Genomic DNA, 21241 nt, shown 5'->3' with positions numbered 1-21241 from the left:
GACAACAGCCCTTTGGCAGCCCACAGGATCTGCTGTTAGGGCATCCATCTTTCCAGGACACTGGTTTTCCAGGAATTTTTACATGAGGGTGCCTGCATGTGGCACAGATGATGAACTTCATGATGACCTCTCACAGCTCACAGCATTTAAGATACATTCTGCCTATGGCAGCGCTCCCAAACATGGTCGTTATGTGTTAGCAACAGCAGCACCGTCTTCATGAATGCCCCCACCAGTCTCTAACAGTGCAGCGCATCTCAAGCACTGCCGTGATATACAGATTTTTAATTGCCCTTGTTAAAAGCTCTGCCTCTTATTGAGCTCCCCATCAGACTAATGCCCAATGTTACCTTTTTTCTTGCACATCCTTTGGTGCTAGATGCAGCTCTTTGCTCCTTTAGAACCAAAAGGAGCTTTGTAAGTGTCATCTGTATTCAAAGAAGCTGCTACAGACAGTTTCTGAATCACAGAGGATCAATATTAATTACATTTCACCACTTCAACACTTAAAAAAAAGAAAATAAAAAAAGCAACTAAAAATAACTCAATTTTCCTTGTTTATGTTCTTTCTCCTTCTCAGTCTCTTCATTCTATTTCTTTCTCTGGGACTATCTGAGATAGATGCCAGACCACGTCAGAAAGAAGATTGTCTTTGTGCAGATTTTGGGAGTCTCTGATCCTGAACTAATCTGAGTGGAGTTCTGACCTCCCATCATCCCTGGAGCAGGGCAAAGGAAGATCCTCATCAACAACTGTACTTCTGAACTATCATTTTTTGCCATGCCCTTTCTCTACTGACAAGCTGCTTTTTCATGCATCCTTCCTCTTTCTTAGATGAGTCCACTGATATTCTTTTCATTCTTTCTCCTTTTGGTATATTTTTCTCCTCTGCTTCTTCAGTTTTTCTCTCTTTCAAAATGATTTTTTATGGTGCATCCATAGCCATTCTCTGCAAATTGCAGAAATTGAACATTTAGCACCAGAAGTCTTTCACCAATTTGTTTGAGGCTTTCTCTGTATTCACACTGAAGAGCTGCTTTCAGAATCTTTAAGAAATGTTTTGGATATTATCTTTGTATTTTTCTTCTTTCTCCTGTACTTTCCTTCATATACAGTTCCTTCATTCACTCCATCTATAATCCAGTCTACTAAAAAAAATATCTTCTTTATGAACCCTCGGACTTTTTAATGAGGTGGATTGCATTTTAAGATGAGGCTTTCCATTTTCCAGTTTCTAAATCATAATTTCACACTGTGATCACTACTTCCTTATGCAGTAAAGAAAGATAGTCCAGCATTTTCACGGCTCTTTAGCATAAAAAGTAATTTCCTTTAAACCTGTTACTCATACCGTTTCCTCATGCTGTTACTCATTCTGTCTTCATTTCCATTATTGCTGATCTGTTCCTCGTTCTTGTTTTTTGTTGTCGTTTAATCCTCATTTGCACTATGTCCGGCCATTGGCTTCTTTTTCCCTAGCTATTAATTTCTGTTGGAGGAAGATATTTCTGCTGTGACAATCCCTGAGAGTAGTCCTCACACATTAAAAGTAGTAACCTCTTCCAAAGGTTTAATTAAACTGGAACATTTCTGCCAAGCAGCATGTTAGGTTTTTGCAAGCAGACATCTTGCATTCTGTGCAAGTGATAGCCTGCAAGAAAAGCTTAATTAAAAAGAGGGAGAGAGAAAGGGAGAAATCAAAACCTCAGACGTGATTCTCCTCCCTACTTCAGTTCAATTATTCTCAGATTCCAAGAGAAAAAAGATGCAGAAATGAAGGATGTGGTTCTTTATTTTTCAGTGGTTCCTTGTAAATCACCTGCATGTACACAAGGACTCATCTGTTCAGTACTGAGGTAGTAAGTAGCTGAATTTCAAGGAAAAATGAGAAAACTGTACATTCCTGTTCCTCTCCCTTCTCCTTTCTATTAGTAATTACTAGCAAATGTTAGTAAGGTGCTGCATTAGGTTGGGACAATCCTAAGTATGTGCACAGACTGGGAGAAGAACTCCTTCAGAGCAGCCCTGTGGAGAAGGACTGAGGGAGCTGGACTTGTTCAGCCTGGAGAAGAGAAGACTAAGGTGAGACATCGTTGAGGCCTTCCAAGTACTTAAAGGGAGTTTCTAAACAGAAGGGAGACTGACTTCTTTCATGGTCTGATAGTGACAGATGAAAGTGGAGTAGCTTCAGACTAAGGGAGGGGAGATTTAGGTTAGATAGGAAGAAATTTTTCACTCAGAGAATGGTGAGGCACTGGCACAGCTGCCCAGAGAAGCTGTGGATGCCCCATCCCTGGATGCACTCAAGGTCAGGTTGGATGGGACTCTGGGCAGACTGAGCTGGTCACAGGCAGCCTGCCCAGAGCAAGGGCTTGGAACTAGAGCTCTGAGGTTCCTTTTAACCCAAAATATTCTATGATTCTATGATGGAATGCACCTAGTATAAGCACCAGAATGGCTGCCCAGTCCTTCCAATAACATGATTTCTCTATTATGAGAAAAACTTCAGCAATCAGGAGTTAATGTTTGTATCAGAACTATTTCCTTGATTTTACAGAGCAGGTACTAAGCCAGAGGTAGAATTTAGTCCCTCATCAGTTTCTCTTTCCTTTGTTTTAAAGGAGAAAAGTCTTTTTTAATAAAAGGCAACATCCTGAACAGTGTGATATGACTTGTCAGAAACTACCAGTTTGCAGTCGGACTGAGAGGGCCTTTTGGACTGTGTATCAGGAGAGATTTTCCTGTGCAGCAAGCTGATGACACTAAGTTCAATGACAGCTAATAACTATCTTTAATAATGGAATAACTAATTAAAATTGGACATTGGCTGCACATTCCTGGCTGCATTGGCTTCCTTTGCAAGGAGGCAAAGTAGCTATGGGCAACCACATTAGAAAAGGTTAAAAGCCTGCAGATCTCATCTCACTATGACTTGGCCACGTACATGGTACAGGATTAGGTCTGCTTCTGTGGTTCACAACAAAATTAGTTTCTAGAACCTCCGTTTAAGACTTGGCTTTTAGTTTGTGCTTATATTTCCTCGCATAAGCATATCAGTATTTGCTTAAGTGCCATCAGAACTTGAGATCCACTGAAGTCTAAAACACGTACAAGATTAGTAACTATAGAGCTTGGAAAGAGTAAAGATACCACCTGAACTGGGGCCAGAGGCAAGAAATACATTATGTATAACAACCTCAGAAGGTGTAATCTTAATGAATAGAGCTCTGAATATCAGCTTTTTGAGACATTATTAGAACATTGGGCAAGCTGGCACTTGAGGTATAGAAATGCAAGGCCTTTTAACTGTGTAGAACTGCCTTTTTCTAGATGATTCTAACTCTTCTTTTTCGTGTTTAACTACATAGTTACATACTCAGTTCATGGTGCATTTTGAATGTGTGTGCAGAAAAGGCTTCTACAGGGGATATATCAAATGCTATAACAGTGTTCAGTGCTAATAGTTCAATGAACTGAAGAAAATCTGAGTTAATTTAAGGACACATCTTTAATCTTACATGTTTCTTGAAACTAGGTTCATTCTTTTCACTCTGCTAAAAATAATTGATAATATGGCAAGTGTTCATATTTTGTGGCTTGTGCTTTTGAGTATTCCCCAGATAGCAGCCTTGGCCTGGCTGTGAGGCAAACAAACCTCTTTGTGCTTGCTTGCTTTCATACAGCCTTTTGAAACTGCTTTGCTTTCAAGTTTTCAGCCTAGAGCTGTAAAAAGGCAACTTGATACAATACAGATCCCAGGATATGATGTGATTCATAGGAGATGCACCAAATTTTAAAAGCACTGTTCAGCCTGAAGCTTTAGCAGCTTCAATTAAATATTACATTCCAGACCAAATAAATGGAGAATCCTCAAAGATGAGTGAGCTTTAAAACTGGAGAAGTTTTTCAGAGCACATGCCAAGCTGTATGTTATTTCTCAGTGTAGAATTTGAAAGCTCTGTTAGAAGCTCAGTAGGAGCTAAGGGATGCTGCCTCACAGAGGCAACATGATGCAAATGAACCCATTGGCGGCACCTTGACTCTGAGGAACAGGGACTATCTGTGTCCTCTGAATTCAATGGATCCCACAAATTCAGTGGAAACAAGAGACTTTTGCCATTTATAGATGGATTCTCAGCACTATCATCTCAAACTGTACTATGGGCCATTCAAAATATCCTCACATTTCATAAGTAGTGGACCATTGACCACAATGGAGGTAAGCAAATTTGTACAGATTAAGAGGAATTTTTTTGTCTGTAATCAGTGATGGCAGAATTTAAGATGAACTCTTGATTTCAAATGTGAAGGTCAAGAAATGCTTATGACACTGAAAGCTCATCTGTTTGTTGTTGGGTTTGGGTGTTTTTTTTACCAGTTATATCAGCAGGCCTTATATAGGGTAATTCTTCTTCCCACCAACCTCAGCCCTTAAAGCATCACAGCTGCTGCAGTGCTATTGTTCCAGCCCCATGGAGAACAGAGAATATGGACAGAAGAGTGGAAAGAGGAGAGAGAAGAGGAGCGGAGAGAAGAGTTACACATACATATGCAATATTTATATCTAGTTCTCTAATGTATATGCTACATGCCCCTATCACACCTAGTGCCAGTGAGGATTTGCCCTCACTGCAGATACCAGCTCAGCTCTGGACAACAGAGCAGTAACTTCGAGGTCAACCAAGAGGACCTGCAATGTCTACTGATCAATATTTATTGGAGACTGGAGGTATAAAAAGGAAACAAGGCAAGCTGTTGCAAGGATGAGGAAATTTTATACTCTTTCTCTGTCCTTCAGAGTTTCATCTTGGGTGTGGATCTCCCTTTTCACAATGCTTGCACCATGCTCTCTTCTCAGAAATCTGTGGCCAAGATGCATCATGAGATGTGCTCGTGAAACTCAATCATGACACCTGAGAAGGTGTGAAGCCTCAGCTTTTGGCTTAACAAGGACCTGCCAGGCTTTAGTGAAAAATTCCTCAAGCTAAGTGCTAGGATAAGTCTCTTTCTTCTGAGATATTTTAGTGTATGTCTGAATAACTCCTTAGGCTGTTCATGCTGAGTGACAGCTTCAAAAAAAATTGCTCTTAAATACTTGATTTTTATATGGTGCTTGAAGTTCCAAATTGTTATTCAAGGACAGACAATATATTTTCAACAATAAATACAACTCAGTGGGAAGTTTAACTATTTTATCCTTGCCTTTGCTGTCTCACAAATTAGGCAAAGTTTGTTCTTTTTGAGATGATGCCCTAATTTAGAATGCCTGCACACTGTTCAATGAAGTGTCTGTCTTAAATGCTGCACAGTGCACCAGGATTTTACATTGACAGAAGCAGTAAAACACAAATAATAACGTGGTGGTCTTTAAAGATGTGAAGGAAAGGTAGTTTTGAACATCTTGGTAGTAAAAGCCCGATATAGAGAGCTGCTCCAAAAGTAATGCCTCCTACTTTATTATGTTGGTCCATTGCTGAGAAAAATGTATAGCTAATGGTGGTGACTCCATTGAAAATCATGTTTTGTAGTTGAGAAATTGCTCTACTGAATGGTGTTATTCTGCACTTTGTATCTTGTAGTTTCTGTGGAAATAGGAGGCATTACTTTTGTGATAACCTACATATTATATTAAAGCCGTATTAGTCAAAATAAATTTTGGCTATGACACACAGGTATGACACAAAGCACCTGAGAAGCTGCATATGAAGAAAGATCAGCACGGATAGCAGAGGTTTTGCTCTTTCTGGAGGTTAACTGCCCTGCTGAGCTGGTGGATGTTGTTTCTTGTAGCTGCAGCACTCCCTCTACTGCTGGTGAATTGCAATGTGCACGATGACACAACTACCAGGTTCTGTCTGATAACCATGATACAAATGATTACACAAATACGATGAGAAGATGACACCTTCACCAGTCTGGCCACACTAGAATTTTCCTGCTTGCTTTGATCTTGCACTCTCTGCCTTATTCATGGTTCAATCAAAGTATACAGGTTAGCATGTGACGTAGTTTAAAGAAGAACTGTGAGGAGGCTGAACTCATATAATACCTTCTAAATAATTTATACACCTCATGCTGCAGATCTTAAGAATTTTAAAAATTAAAGTGTATGAAACGTCAGCACTGGTGACACATCCAGTGAAAGGCCTGACCCATATTTACTCTGATCAGATTTCATTCCTCTCTTGGGCTGCTGAACTCATCATGTGGGCCAGACCTCTGAGCACAGGGACAGGGAGCAGTGACAGCCATCTCCCCAGTGGCACCTGGGCTGTCCTTCCTGGCACAGGCCTCACTCCTTGCTCATGTTTGTCTTCCTTGGGCACGGTGCTGATGGGTTCATAGTTGGACTAGATGATCTTAGTGCTCTTTTCCAACCTTAATGATTCTGTGATTCCTTACTCCTGCTATTCAGAACCTTTTTTTCCTCAGAACCAGCACAGAAGCTGATCTAGTAAGCTATTTATATACCTGTCTGATTCTGGCTATTCCCACTCAGAGCCTCTCTGTCATTTCTGGATTCTCACCCCATGCTCCAAGTACCAGAGACATGCTTCAAAAACAGTCAGGTCACCTTCAAGATCCAGCATTATTCCACAAGCTCCCAGCTGAGTGGCTTCACTGTCCTTGCACCTCCCTGCTGATGCCTTCCTCACTTGCTGGGAGCCACCTGCAGGTCAGGTGAGTCAGCCTGGATGTGTCCCACACATTCAGGTGTTACAATGATGAGCTGTTTCTTGTCAGAGAAGCAAGGAAGTGAAAGGAGAAAAAACTTCTTTTACTCAGTGATAGAACATTCAGTCATGGGATAAATCAGCTGTTCAGATGTGTAGCATGACACAGCTGGTTTATACAAAAAGCTTGTCAAAAGAGGGTAGCAAAACTGTTTTGTTTAATCACAAATAACATACTGTACCATAATACCAGTCTCAGCTGTGCAAGCATCAGGGGAGTTCATGTCACCATCAATCACATATTATGTTCTGTTTAGAGACATTCTGTGGGCAGCGTGGAGTCAGACATACTCTTGTTAACTTGGCACTGTTCTCATTTCAGTGATTTAGGCTTCAAAAGGGAAATTCCCTGAAACTCGAATGGAAGTTGGATTCCATGCCTTGATGCACCCACCTCCCACGTGATGTTTGCTTGTTAAAAATTTTCTGTATGACAGAAGTCAGTGCAAAGCTGTGTGGATTGTTGTAATAACAGTGACCCATGGCTGGATTGGGGTTTGTTTCTAGGCCCATCTGTATGCTGTATGCCAAGGTTACTGTTAATCAGACTTTGTCAAAAGAGAGGTATTCATTTCTGCCCAGATTCCTGTGGCCTCTTCTGCCATATATCCTTCTTTTCTTAGAAAAGAAAAACAAAAAAGTAAACAATATATAGGTACCAAAACCAGCACATCAAAGCAGCCAATTAGTAAAGAAACACTTGAGGTCAAGGGAGCTGAACTGACCTGCCTCCCCCAGCAGACTGTTGAGCTGCCAGGATAACAGCTATAGCAAAACTTATGCACGACCCCATCACTTTTTGTTCTGAAAACATTTCCTGTTGCAAAAGGCTGTTTCGCCCTGGAGCCTCTGTTTTCCTGTGCTTTCCCTGTTAAAAAGTGCGTGGATTTGCATTACTTGTGTCAACACAGCAGCAGTCAGCAATATTTAAGACATCATCAAGGCGCAGGGAGTCAATGGCATCAGTTCTGACTGATTATTATTTACTGACTGAAAATTGATTATTTTTGTATAGCAGCTCTTGCCAAGTATATTTACTTGAAAAATATTACCCATTCCTGTACTGAAGTGTCTGCTCAGCACAACTCTGCTACTTGTGAATATCTCAGCTCCTTCTAAATAAGCCACAGCAGCACAAAGCTGCAATCTGATAAGTAGCCCCACCTTTCCTTTAACACTAGTTCGACTGCCTTTGCTCCCCACACAGTGTGCAGCACAGTTGTTACCCTCAGGACAAGTGCACACAGCAAAACGAAGGTGTGTTTTTTTCTCGGGTTGGTAACAATGTTTATGATGCTTTAAGAGCCCAATACTTAGCACATGCCAGCAATGAAAGCAGGCACAACCAGAAATAACAACACAAACTTGCTCACTGTTACAATCTTGTTTGTTGGGCCATTCTCCTCAAGCTTCTCTCTCCTTCTCAACCTTCCCAGGCTATGAGGATACCAGGCCAGGCTGCACCTGTGCAGGAGCCAGGACTGGGAGGACATAAGTGGCACAGGGTACCTTCATCTCTTCAGTCCTAACAGCTCTTATCTCCCATACCTGAGCTAAGATCTAAAACTTAGGCTTTCTTGCAGTGTATCCATTGAGCTTGTTCTCTCGGTGTGCTCCAGGTGACTGGGGTACATAGGAAAAGAATGGCTGGACTCTGTTCTTCCTTATGCCCGTACAGAGTCGGAGATGCCTTTTCCTCTCCTTGCCCTCTTTTCCTTCATCCACCAGGAGGCTGAGGACCTGTATTATGCAAGTATAGCATTGCTCTTGATATTATTGTTTATAGCAGCTCTGTTTTGAAAACAATAATATATTCCCTTAGAAAAAATAGATATAATTACTTTAAATGTAAAAAAATAATAATAATAATAATAATGAAATTGTTCTTCGATGGCTTGTTTAAAGCAATGACTGGAATCCAGAGATGTTACCCAGCTGAGGAGCATCTTACTTGCCCTCCTGCTCGTTGAGTCTTTAAATTCTGTCTGTACAAAACCCTACTCTTTCTCCAGGAGAAACAGGTTCTCTCTCCCATACCACCTTGATCCCTTTTGCACTTGCCTTTCTTCTCCGCCTTCCTCCATGTCTTTGAACCTGAGGGCTGGTACAGCCAGCCATAGGCAATGGGCAGAAATAAGAGGTTCAGGAAAGTAGGTTTGAAGGAAGAATTAAAATCATACTTCTCACTCCCAGATGAGTTTTCCTGCTATTGAAGTCATACAAAAAGATGCCTGTTTTTCCCAAGTTTAAAAGAAAGGAGTGAACCTTCCTCTAACACTTGCTAGATACTGAGTACCAGTGCATGTCTGACATCTTACTCTTGGGTGTATTCCTCTTCAGAGGATGAACACTTGAATGTTTTAAGCCTTAGGAAAAAACTTAGAAGCAAGGTTTTATAAGTATCTGGACCAGCCAAATGACATGATTCACACAAAATCTCATGGCATATGTGTTAAAATACAAGAACTAAACCTTGCATTTCTCAAGGACTCTGGCTGATAGCACTTCATGGAAGGCCAGGGGTAGTGCGTGGCTTCTGGTAAGCAAAAGCAAAAGGGATGGGATTCAAGTTGTGCTGATGCCTATCTGCTTAACTATAGCCACAGCCAGGGCTGTAACTGCCTTCTTATGACTGAAAGTAGGACAGCTGCTGTTTTAACAAATCATCAGCAGAGGTAAGGAGTATTTTACTTCTTAAAGCCAAGTGAGCCATTCAGAAAGGGAAACAACACTGCTCTTGCCTGTTCTGTGTTTGCCTAAGATTTATTTATAATAAAAATATATTTCTATCTCTTAAAATCAGATTTCTCTTTAATTCCCTTTCCTGCATCAATGGGACAAAAGAAAGGGGGAAAGAATAGATAGCCAACCCTTTAGCTTCAGTCACTGGTTACTGTTTCTGAGAATCCAGTATCTCCCATATGAAGGATTTAAAATCACAGAAAGCTATTTCCTGTGTGCATTTGCATTCAGTTCAGAAAATTCACCATAATAACTTCTAATCGCAGCATTTTCTGGTTGCAGGATTACAACCTACTGCTGTTCAAGGGAGTGAAAAAATGCCATGTTTATGGTTCGTTTGACCAGGAAAGCTGCTCACGCAGGGAAAGGCATGGGGCATGTGATTGCTTTCTGGAACAGTAGAGCTATTAGCTGTGTGGCAAAGGCCTAGAACTGGAAAGATTGTGTTCATTGTGTCGGAGAAATTATTTGATTGACTGCTGGAGATTGCCATATGTGTGAAACATTTGTGTGGTTTCCTTTCAGCGATTACAACTATTCCATTACATAAAAAGGAAAGCTACGTTATAGTCTGAATGTCCCCCTCTGTAGCCATTTCCTCTCAAAGCATCACCTGTCATATTCCCTGTGCCTAGGGACAATCACCTACATCTGAGGATCTAATAGAATGTATTCATCTCTAAGCTAGACCTGCTAACTTGTATCTGAGAAAGCAAACTCAAACCCTGATTAAGCTTTCGTTGTTTTTGATTGTTGATTAAATATTGCACTGATATTATTAGTTGAGATTGAGTTGTACCTAATGCAGACCTCATGAATGGAAAAGGAGTAGGTCAGTGAGCCTGAACTCAGTAATTTTGTTACTCATGCTCTCTTAGCAGTGATCCTTTCAGGCTATTCAAATATCCACACTATCTGTGGCTCGCTCTCTGCAGACAGACAGTTCCCTGCTGGGCAGATCCCTCCAGCCATGCAGCCCAGATCTCTCAGCAGAAGGCCAAATAGCAGACATAAGGCAATAAAGAGAGCAGAATCCAGTAGGTCAGACCTTGTCCTTCTGGAAAAGCTCAGGAGAGAGAATGTGTGTGATTAGGACAGCAGTGGGGACTACAGCCCATCTGCCTGCCATTTTTTTTGTCTTTTCTGCCATGTGGGACTGAAGGAAATGTCTTGTTTTAGTCAAAGACAAATAGGAATGAAAGGAAGGAAGCAATGAGAAGAACATTCGCACTACTGGAGTGAACATCTAGGAAAGGAATGCCTCGGAATATTTAGAGAAAGCTCTTCTCATTATTAAACCAGAAATGCTGATATCAAGGTTTGTGTGACTACAGAATGAAATATCTGAATATAGGGTACACCTCAAGCAGAAACCTGACTTCTCATCTTTAATTTTAAACAAAAAATATGTTTTCTGGTGTACCCGGATTTCATACCATCATGAACACCTGAACTCTGCTGTAATTAAGTTTTGTGGTACAGCATGATTTTGAGATATGATGGGTCATTGGTCAAAGTAAATGAGTCAGGGGACTGGGCCTCCCCAGAGATGTCTTTCTTGTGCTGTTTCTTATCCATATGTTGTGATCTATCTTTTCTTTCTCTTTGTCATTTTGTCTTTTATTTGTGTGACTGAAATAGGAATGCCACAGCACTGGGAAGGAATCTCACAGGTTGAAGCCAGGCTCCTGTTTTCATCAAATATTACAATGATCACAATTGGTGCAATACTGTGCAGTAGGAATGCCTTGATGGGGTCCAAACTTAACAAATGGTTATTGTTTGAGAAATGAGAGTTCTGCCAGTTTGAAATTAAGCTGGAATCCTAAACTGGAAAGGAAGGAAAGGGACAAGCCAGCTGAATGAAACTAAAGGGACCTCATCAACTTGCATCTGTTGCAATGCAAAGAAACCACTTGTCCAGGAGGCCAAAGAGCTTCAAAGGTCTGGATGCTTGCAAAAAAGTCTACTGCTACACCTGCATGAGGAGCGTGGGAGTTTCTAACAGATAGTGACATAATTTATTGATCATCTGAGAATAAAGGAGTTACTCAATAGCTAGAACTTTCGTAAGTCAGCACACAAAATAGTGCTGAGACTGAATGACTTTGCATGCTCTCATAGCAGAGCCAAGTAGGAAGGATAAATTGTTCTCAGTACACAGATAAATTAAGAGTTTGGTGGGCTGTCGTGAGTACAGAAACCAAAGCAAAGGGCTGCAAATACCAGAAATAGCAGTGATGGAACATGGCCTGTTTGGAACAGCCATGGATCTCCCTGGTGCTCTTATTTCACTGGGTACAAAACACAGTGGGATTAAAGTCATAGAATCATAGAATCATGAGGTTGATCATCTAGTCCAACCGTCCTCCCTTTACCATACCTGCAGGAAACCCCTAAACCATATCTACCTATCGCTCCCTATCCAGGCTCTTCTTGAACACTGCCAGGGATGGCAACTCCACCACCTCCCTGGGCAGCCTCTATTTGTGAAGTACTGCCACTTCACTAAGCTCCTGCTAAACTGCTTGTTGTCTACACTGGAGATAAAAAGACAGTCCAGCACAGGACCCTTGAAATGTTGCTAACTCTCATTTCAAAAAGATTTGCTAGTTTGTGGTACACACAACTGAAGCAACCCCAGACATTGATTTGGCCCTCAAGTATATGCTGGTAATTGCTGAGTTAAGGAGAGAGAAATGGTAAAGGTGCTAGTTAGATGCAGATGCATTGCACAGATAGACAAGACACAGACCAGATGGAAGAAGTAAATGGGCACTGTTCAAAGACACTCATTATTTTCAGAAGAGAGTGAACCACTAGAATTTTTGCATAGAGAAGAAAGAAAAACATCCACCTTGATTCAAGGTTTCTTCCTTCCATATTTCAAAACAGGAAAAGTTGTGAAAACCTGTCAAAGGAAGATTTCAGAATACGGGGAGCTTCTAACATACCTACTGGGGAAGTCCTGCAGAGCCTTTTAGAATGATGATTTCCTACAGCTGATGCAGTATTTGCTAAAGCTCTGTTTTCAAATAAAAATATAAAGACTGGCGAAGAGAATTAGTTCCATGGTCCAATTTACAATCAATCTGAGGTTTTTAAGAAAATATTGGGCTCTATCCCAAAGCAAAAATTATTGAAACTGCTGCAAGAGGCATTTTGCTGATGTCTTTCAGAACAAAGCAAGAAGATACTGGAATAGATGAAATAGAAAAACATGCTTGGAGAAGAAGCTGCTTAAAAGCTCATCCACTGTTTCACCGTACTGCAAGAGAGAGGCAGATCTCTTTTGGCAGATATTGGCCAAGTGGGGTGAAATGGAGCATGTTCCTGTGCCTGTAATAAAGGACAGGCTCATACTCATCTCTGTGATGAGTACTACTAGCATGACACAAAAATCACTATCCATCTGTTATCTACGTGGAAGGATATACTCGCCTTAATAACTAGTGATAAGAATTTCCTTAAGTGTAACTCTACATAAAATTGAAACTGGTGTTAAGAAACATTAACTTACCAAGGTTGTTAGTGTAAAAGAAGCTGGTGCATAGAACAAAGTGCTTCTCTGCCAGTAAAGATGTCCTGCACAGGTTTTCCTTTCTCTGGCAAAATCTGTAACTTTACATGCAATGAAAAATTACATTGAAGTGCCTTTTGCCTTTGCTTGTAGGTCTTCATCTCTGCCAAGCTCAACTACGCTCATATTGAGAGCAAATCCCCAAGTGGGCTCTGGGAATGGAATAGGTTTTATCACAGATCACTGTCCCATCACTAACATGCCCACTCAGAGAGAACACTGGCCATGATCACCACATTTGAAAGCCCACTGCTGTGCCGTTTATGTTCAGAGTTTCAATCAACAAGAAAATGCAGCCTGCTGGTGGTTCCACTATTAGCAGGAGATAACAGTAAGCAAGCAGGAACAAGGACAGTCAGTGTGTTTTGCTAAAGGCTGAGCAAAACATGAAGAAAACTGAGAACAGATAATTCTCTATCAATAATAGAATATAATACAAAAATGCACTAGTTCATAAGTTTCCCTGTGGCCACAAGAACCATGACATGCAATATTTTTTCATAAAATAATCTCCTCCATGCAAGTTTTTACAGTTTTACTTCTTGGAGTAAAGGGAAAAGTTAAGCCTTTTCTTTTCTTCAAAGAAATCCACACAAATCTACGACTTCCTGAAGGAAGGTTGTGATGAGGAGGGGTTTGGCCTCTTCTCCCAGGCAATAAACAGGACCTGAGGAAATGGCCACAAGTTGTATCAGATGAGGTTTAGACTGGACATTAGAAGGAACTTTTTCTCTCAGAGAGTGGTCAGGCACTGGAATGGCTGCCCAGGGAGGTGGTGGAGTCGCCATCCCTGGCAGTGTTCAAGAGGCGTCTAGATGAGGAACTACAAGATATGGTTTAGTGGCTTGTGGTAGCTACAATAATGGGAGGACGGTTGGACTAGATGATCTTGTAGGTCCTTTCCAACCTTGTAATTCTATTATTCTATGATTCTACACTGCGGTAACTGAAACACTGTAGAAATGTTGCCACTTTAGCAGTCTGCAGCATAGGATAGGATAGGGAAGGATAGAATTAGAACTCTTTTCTGATCAGAGGAACAGAAATTAATAATTTTTAAATTGGCAAACTTTAGGGTAGAAATGGTGAAAATAACACCTGTAACACAGAGATGTGGGAGGCTGCCTCCAGCTCCACATGCCCTCCAGCCTCTCCTTAGATGCTCTTTCCAACAGGGGTCTCCTCACCTCTTTGCCTGGCTGTACACTTGCTGCAGCAAGGATCTGCTTTGCATATGTCTTGCAGCAGCTGATAATCCCACTCCCTTCCAGGCCCTCTGATCTTAAGGATATGTAGTATTCCTTTCATTAAGCTCCAGTTAGTAAAGATATTACAAGATTTAATATCTGAGATTCAGGTCCTCCAACTGTTTCTCGAAAGAGCCTTATCTCTGTCGTTGCTTTTATTCACTTCTTTTAGCTGTGTACAGTTACATACAATGAGATAGAACAGGTAGACAGTGGTGCCAACTGATATTATCTTCTGAACTGTTACTAGATATCTGTCATATGTCTCCACAACCCTACATACAAAGGTTTATGACTGTATTTGCTTTAAGAGGACAATACATATATAAAAGACTTTTTGATCTATGGGCAGAACTTATGTAGTAAAAGAAAACAGAGGACTAAACAATTACTCTCTTGCAACAGTTTTGTGGGTTCAGTGAGAGAAATATGATGAGATTGTGGTAGATACACAGTCTGAATAGCCTTAAGGTTCCTATATGTATCATTCAGCTCATCCTGAATGAGGATGAAATTTTTACAGCTGTTACCTTTACTAATGACAGCTTTTAAACAGAGTGTGGATTGGAGTTTTAATCCAAATGGCTGCTTGGAATTGCTTGAAGCACGTTAGGTTACTATCTTATACCATCCTACCATAATATTAGTTGAAATCTGGATTCAGATATTTAGGAAGCAAAATATGTCATGGGTCCAAGTGTGCCTTGTAAATGTACAGTGTGCCAAGCCGTGCAACAGCTGTTCCATTGGGTTTATCAAGCTCCTGTGAAGCCTCAGCAGAGGGCATGACTCCATAGGGTTTGTCATTGCCTTTGCTGCTCAACATCTGCCAAGCAATTTGTCACATCACAGACATTATTTGGAGTCCTGCTGACACACTTGTTCTGAGCAACCAGAATTCTGTTCAGCAGGGTCCACTGCCAGGATCTAAAGCTGAAACTGAGAAGGTGATATTGCAGAATCAATGAGGAGGATCTTGTTTGTTACTGAAGTAGAAAATCCACTTTTCACCTTAGTGGAATAGCACACTGTACAATGGAGTCATGCTGGTGGAAAAAGCACAAACACCTGCAGATAGGTTGGAGAGGTTCATATTCTATAGAACAACTGAATTTGTACAATTTTTTTTTCTGAGATAGATAGCTGGAGAGCTGCATCCTCACAATACCTCAAACTGTGACTGAAAAATACAGCAATAGAGAATGATGTGGTAGTTTTGATATGACGGTGAGCATGACTGCTTCGTGGGAAATGAACAGCTCCAGATTGAAGCACAAAATTCTGTAGATGAGTAGCAGATGGCAAATGAAGGCATGCGAATACGTGCATCCCATATTAAGCTGGGATGAGACTTTATTAATGATTTTTCTTCTGTTTTTATGGGTTTTAGCACTGATAACTGTTTCTTTTAGCCATTCACAAAGAGTTAAAGATGACTGAGAATTCACAGATTGTTCTCTCCCAGCAGCAAGTATTGCGTTCCATTAGTGCTTACCACATTTTGCAGCACTGAAGCTCACAGGAATAGGCCAAAGCAGATGTAGCTCTTCCATGCAAGTCTGTACACATATCCACTGCAGTTGAGAAGCCCCGTAAGTTATGTATTCTTTTTATGTGGGCTTACTGTGTGGAAAGGACACAATTTTAGGTAAAAGGATGAGCGATGAATACAACTGGTCCAAATCATAAACATTTCTGATAGTGGTTGGAGAAATTCATAATTAGGAATGCACAGCCATTTTAAGGGTCCCATGGTGTTTTCTTTATAGAATCATAGAATCATAGAATTACTCAGGTTGGAAAAGACCTTGAAGATCATCAAGTCCAACCGCAGCCTAACCATAGTACCCTAACTCTAACAACCCTCTGCTAAATCATATCACTGAGCACCACATCCAAATGGCTCTTAAACACATACAGGAATGGTGATTCAACCACCTTCCTGGGGAGCCTATTCCAGTATTTAACTACCCTTTCTGTAAAAAAGTGTTTCCTAATATCCAACCTAAATTTGCCCTGGTGCAACTTGAGGCCATAGGAGCCTTCAGAGCCCTGAGGCTTGAGGCCTTCAGAGCCCAAGGAGACAAGACAATGGTCATCTAAGCAGCTTTCCTCAAGTGTGATTTCCTATACATGTCAGAAAAGCAGAAAGCCTAAATTCTGTCAGCTCTTACACACTCATCTGCTTTTATCTTTGGAGTCTCTTTGGAGTCAAGCAGGTGAAATTTACAGCTGATGTTTATCCAAGGCATAAACCCAAATTAATGCATTTGGAACAATGTGTTCTTGTTCCCATTCACATAATGAAATTTGTCTCTGACTTGAATGGGAACAGTGCTGGGCTCCCTGCAACTACTGATTATGCATGTCAATATTAGGCTGCGTTTGAATTATGCTGTATTATGCATAAGAATAAAGTATCATGGAGTTTTGAGACACAAGACAGCATAATTACATGAACTGCAAGAGAAAGACAAAGCAAAACACACGCCATATACTTAATGGCCTATCTCAGTCTTGCCTCATTATATCTGGGCCTTTGTCTACTAAACTAGGGATTATTTTCAAGTTAAATCTGTGTTTATTTTTTTTTTCACAATTATGGCATTGTTCTGCAAATACACACACTGAGAAGCCCTTGTTGACACGACTGAGCAGGATATTGTATTTGATTAAATTCACTTTGGAGACTTGTGATACCAGTTGCTAACATGTTCTCTGTCCCAATAGCACTGAAAATCCAATATCAGCATGAGCTTAGATTAATAGCCATATGCTGCTCCTGGGCAAGGAAAGCACTGCCACTACGTACTGGCAAGCCAAGATGCGGTTTGCTATTAGGGTTAGGTAAAGGAGGCTCCTTGGTTTTTTTCTGTTTACATTCATTCAAACGGATATGAGAAAAAATTCCCTCCCTGTGTCCATAGCAGCAAGGAAGCAATATTTGAAAAACATTGTTATCAGTGTCTGCAAAAAAATAATCATAGATAGCATGAGTGCTATTATTATCTGAGGCAATATCAATATTACGTGTATTTATCTTTAAGGTAAGAAGACAATCTGAGTCTTGGTTCATAAATGGAAAGGTGGCACTGAGGTAGCAAGAGATTGAGGCGATTTGACTCAGAAAATGCAGGAGGCAAAAACAAAGCCCCAGTGTTAACATCTAAGTAGAATCTGCCTGCTCAGAAATAACACAAACCTACACCTGACACACCGTTCTTATGATATAATCCAGATCTCTTAAAAAATGAGCAGTTACATTTCAACAGTTTTCTTCAAAGCAAGGCTCTTTGTGTGCTAGCAACATGAAGCTCCAGTTTAAATATCTAGGTTGTGCCAGTGGTCTGGGACTGGAGCAGTTTATCTGAATCAATTTGGGAGGTAGGTAAGGTTACCAAGAGGTATTTTGTGGCAAAGAACAAGTCAAACTGGTGCTAGTAGAAATAAGGTTGATAAAACCCAGCAGGGAAATGCAACAAGTGTCTTGTAATTCAATAACAAAGATATACAATCTCTTGCAAAGCAATCTCGTGCAAAATGATGTATTAGGACCAGCTAATGATTGACTTGCTATCTACAGAGAGCTCCATTAAGCCTCTCCTGCTCCCTGTACTTCGTCTTTATGTCATTATAAATAGTGACAGCTTTCCCATGGTATAATTACATGTTTGTAGACACGGTTTCAGAAGTTCACAAGAACCTGAAAACAAAGACAGCATTATAGGTGATTACCACAATGTTTTATTGCTCAACATAACATGTATAACAGCCCTCAATCAATACTTTGTTCCCTAACAGGTCAGCTATTAATAACATTTTCAAAAGAATCAGGACAGGAAAGATCTTCATGACAATCTCAGTTTTATTTTACTGCTAATTCTTTTGGCTGGTGAGACCCACTGGTGGGCATCTTCAAGCTCGGTACTAAGTCTGTAAGAGATCCACTGCAGAACTAAGGTGGCTCATCCTGAAGCTTTGCTAATGCTTTGTAAATCTACTGCTAGCTTTCCCACTGTTTACAGGGAGAGAAGTCAGAGCTCTGTTCTGCTGATGTCTTGTGTTTTCCAAAGTCCTGGTTTTGCACTACCAGGATTCTATCTCCCACCAGAAAATGACATGCTCAGTACTCAGGTAGCATTCCTTCTTCCTGATGAGTTTCCATGTTTACTGTTTGTGTCAGTGTTGCAGTTACACATACAAACAACTGGCCAGCCAGCAACACAGTATCCAAAAGCCAATAACTGGGATCACCAAGAAGGCTGCCTCAGGCAGGCAGGGACAGGGCTGGCCTTACAGGGGGTGTTTGGATACTCACTTCTGTCTGGCTAGAAGGCCACTCACATGTGCTGTTCTCTGAGGTCTTCGGATGTGGGCTATTTTTATCACGTACAGATTTTAGCTTGTAGATTTCATGAAGTCTTGGTTAAAAGGATCTAGCTGTTAGTTAATCTTACTGAATAGAAATGTCAGCATAACTCACAAGGGCAGGCAAGCAGGTGCTTATTGCGCTATAAAGGTGGTTCATCCTGTGGGTATGTTTTCTAATATCTCCCCTGTTACGTGGAAAAGAACATCATATATGTAGTATCTAATAAAACAAGGTAATCAAATGCAATCTCCCTGTAATGACTGCAGTACAAATATCTGACAGAAGTTGGTAGGAGACAGGAAATTGAGAGAGACTGTAAATATCAAGCAGACGGAAAATTGACTCCTGTGGGAACTGCGTGATTAGAAGCTTGGGCAGATATGGATAGATCCAAGCTGCACAAATGGTTGCTGGAGTTAGCAAGAAGCAATCGAACACGTGGTGAGTGGGTGAAGGCCAGGGGCTGACATGCTGCAAGAGACAGATTGAAGTCAGCAAGCAGGAATATTCACTTCACTTTTGGCATTGCGAAAGATTTTAGCCATCTTTAGAAGGGCGGAAAGGAAGCACTTCTTCCTGGTTTGGTATAGAGAGACTACAAAGTTATTCTAATTTTAAAATTCATAAGGGTGGTACTGAAAAAGATAAGTCACACAGATGTGTTATTTTCACACCGCTTACTCTGTGCCCTCAGCACAGAAATGCAGGTGAGACCAAGGAGCGGGCTCTGGAGAAGACCAGAGATGTTTGTTGCACTGGGAGCAGGGGGAAACAAGGACAAACAGTGGTGGTACGAGCACTGGGTGACCCCCGAGAGCATGGTTCCAAATGGCTTCACCAATGTCAGTCATTCAGCTCTTAACCTGAAATGCACTGTGCAAGTGCCAAAGTCGCTAGTACTGTTCAACTGGGCAGCCCCGTTCCAGAAGCCCCGCAATGCAATGCGGTCTGGGGCTTCAGAGCTGCAACTTGGGTTCCTAAACCACGAGCGACTCGTGGTATAGAAACAACGGACTTCGATGAGGTTCTGAAGGAGAGGATCTGCATCCGCTGCTGATTCAGAGGCAGAAGCAGAGCGATGCCCGCACACCGCCCTGGAGCAAGCAGTGCGGCAGGTACAGGTGCCGAAGGCAGCATTAAGAAGTTGTAAAATGAAATTGTACGTGGTTACAGTGCTGACTCCACAAGTCACTGACAGAAGGTGTGTTCTGAAAATACGAACCAATACACAAACCAGAGAACACTTTAATTTAGTTGCTGCGTTTGGGGCATCAGACGGTTTCAAGACTTGTCCCGTAATCTTCATCACTTCAGTCTTCCCCAACAAAAAGCGGATGCGTTCCGGTGATCGCACCGACTTCATGCAGTCGGGGGAAGTTCCAGGCGCCGTGGGGACCCCGGTACCTCCAGGAGCCCCGTCAGGGCGGCTCGGAGCTCCTCCAGCCCAGCCCCGTCCCCCTCGCACCGCACCGCGCCCCGGGCTGAGCCGCAGCCCCTCCCCGCCGTGCTCCCCGACCCGGCACTGCCCCCGGCCCGGCCCGACCCGCCGCTTTCCCCTCCCCTCCCCTTCCCTTCCCCTCGCGGTCCCTCCTCCCGCCGGCGCCGGCCGTGCCCGCCTCGCTCCCCGCTCCCCGCCCCGGTTGAGGGGCGGCCGCCGCTGCTGCTGCCTTCGCCGGCGGCGGCTCCGCTACGATGTCCGAACGCGGCGGCTTCTACCGGCAGGAGCTGAACAAGACGGTGTGGGAGGTGCCGCAGCGCTACCAGAACCTCACCCCCGTGGGCTCGGGCGCCTACGGCTCCGTGTGGTAGGTGCGGGGCGGCGGGCGGAGGCCGGCAGGTGCCGGCAGCGGGTTGGCCGCCCTGGGCCCCGCTCTTAGAGCCGCCCGGCGCGGGGACGCGATGCCGCAGCGAAGGCCGCACGGAGGGGCCCGAGCGGCGGCGGGGAGCGGCCCGGGGAGGCGGGGGGGCGGCGGCGGCCGGCGCTTTCCTTTCGTCTCGCCGCTCCCTCCCCCACGGGCGGCGGCGCTCCGGGGCCGGGCCGTGCCTCGCCGTAGCCCGGGCAACCGCGCCCGCCGAGCCGGGGCTGGGTGTGCGGCTCGGCGCCCCCCGCCGTGCGCTCTGCCCTGCTCCGCTCCGACCCTTGGTGCCGCTCTCGCTGCGGTGACACCTGCCCCGCGGGCATCTTGCACAGTCACGGCGCGCCGCCTGTTGCTGCCCTCCGCCCCGACCGACCGCGGAACCGCCGGTCCCGGGAGCTGCTGCACAGGGCGGGGGATCGGGAGCCTTTGTGTCGTGTGAGGGTTTATCGCTTATCGCGCCGCGCTCCTGGGTGTTAGGAATTACAACATCGCTCCCAGCGCAGGGCTGGGTGTGTTTGATGAGCTGAGCTGTCCTTTAAAACGCTCTGAGACAGGTTTTGGAAATAACGGGTGATGTTTAAAGAGTTCGTGAGGAAGGATCGTGCTGCTTTGTGGAGTCACCGACCATGGGAGTGTTCAAGAAACGTTTGGATGTTGTGTTGATGAATAGGATTTAGCTGGGAAGTATTGGTAATGGTTGGACTAGA

The 21241-nt window shown here is 42.9% G+C and overlaps 1 protein-coding gene across 2 annotated transcripts in view; it reads left to right on the top strand.

Annotated features, from left to right (window-relative positions):
• The first annotated feature begins 20313 nt into the window (after positions 1 to 20313).
• The window catches only part of LOC107308592 (mitogen-activated protein kinase 11), a 28404-nt gene continuing 27476 nt past the window's right edge, over positions 20314 to 21241 (top strand). The window contains exon 1 of one of the 2 annotated variants that reach the window (XM_015852591.3): positions 20314 to 20480. In XM_015852591.3, coding sequence (XP_015708077.2) covers positions 20368 to 20480 — 113 coding nt within the window. In that variant the 5' untranslated portion in view covers positions 20314 to 20367. Of the gene's footprint in view, positions 20481 to 20536; positions 20970 to 21241 lie in introns of those variants that run through there. The other variant, XM_015852600.3, reaches the window with a different exon arrangement.

The sequence above is a fragment of the Coturnix japonica genome, chromosome 1 (genome assembly GCF_054131305.1).
Source record: "Coturnix japonica strain WE chromosome 1, WE-NBRP24, whole genome shotgun sequence".
NCBI classification, from domain to species: Eukaryota; Metazoa; Chordata; class Aves; order Galliformes; family Phasianidae; genus Coturnix; species Coturnix japonica.
The sequence above is the reverse complement of the archived record's forward strand: the minus strand, read 5'-3'. Positions and strand labels throughout refer to the sequence as shown.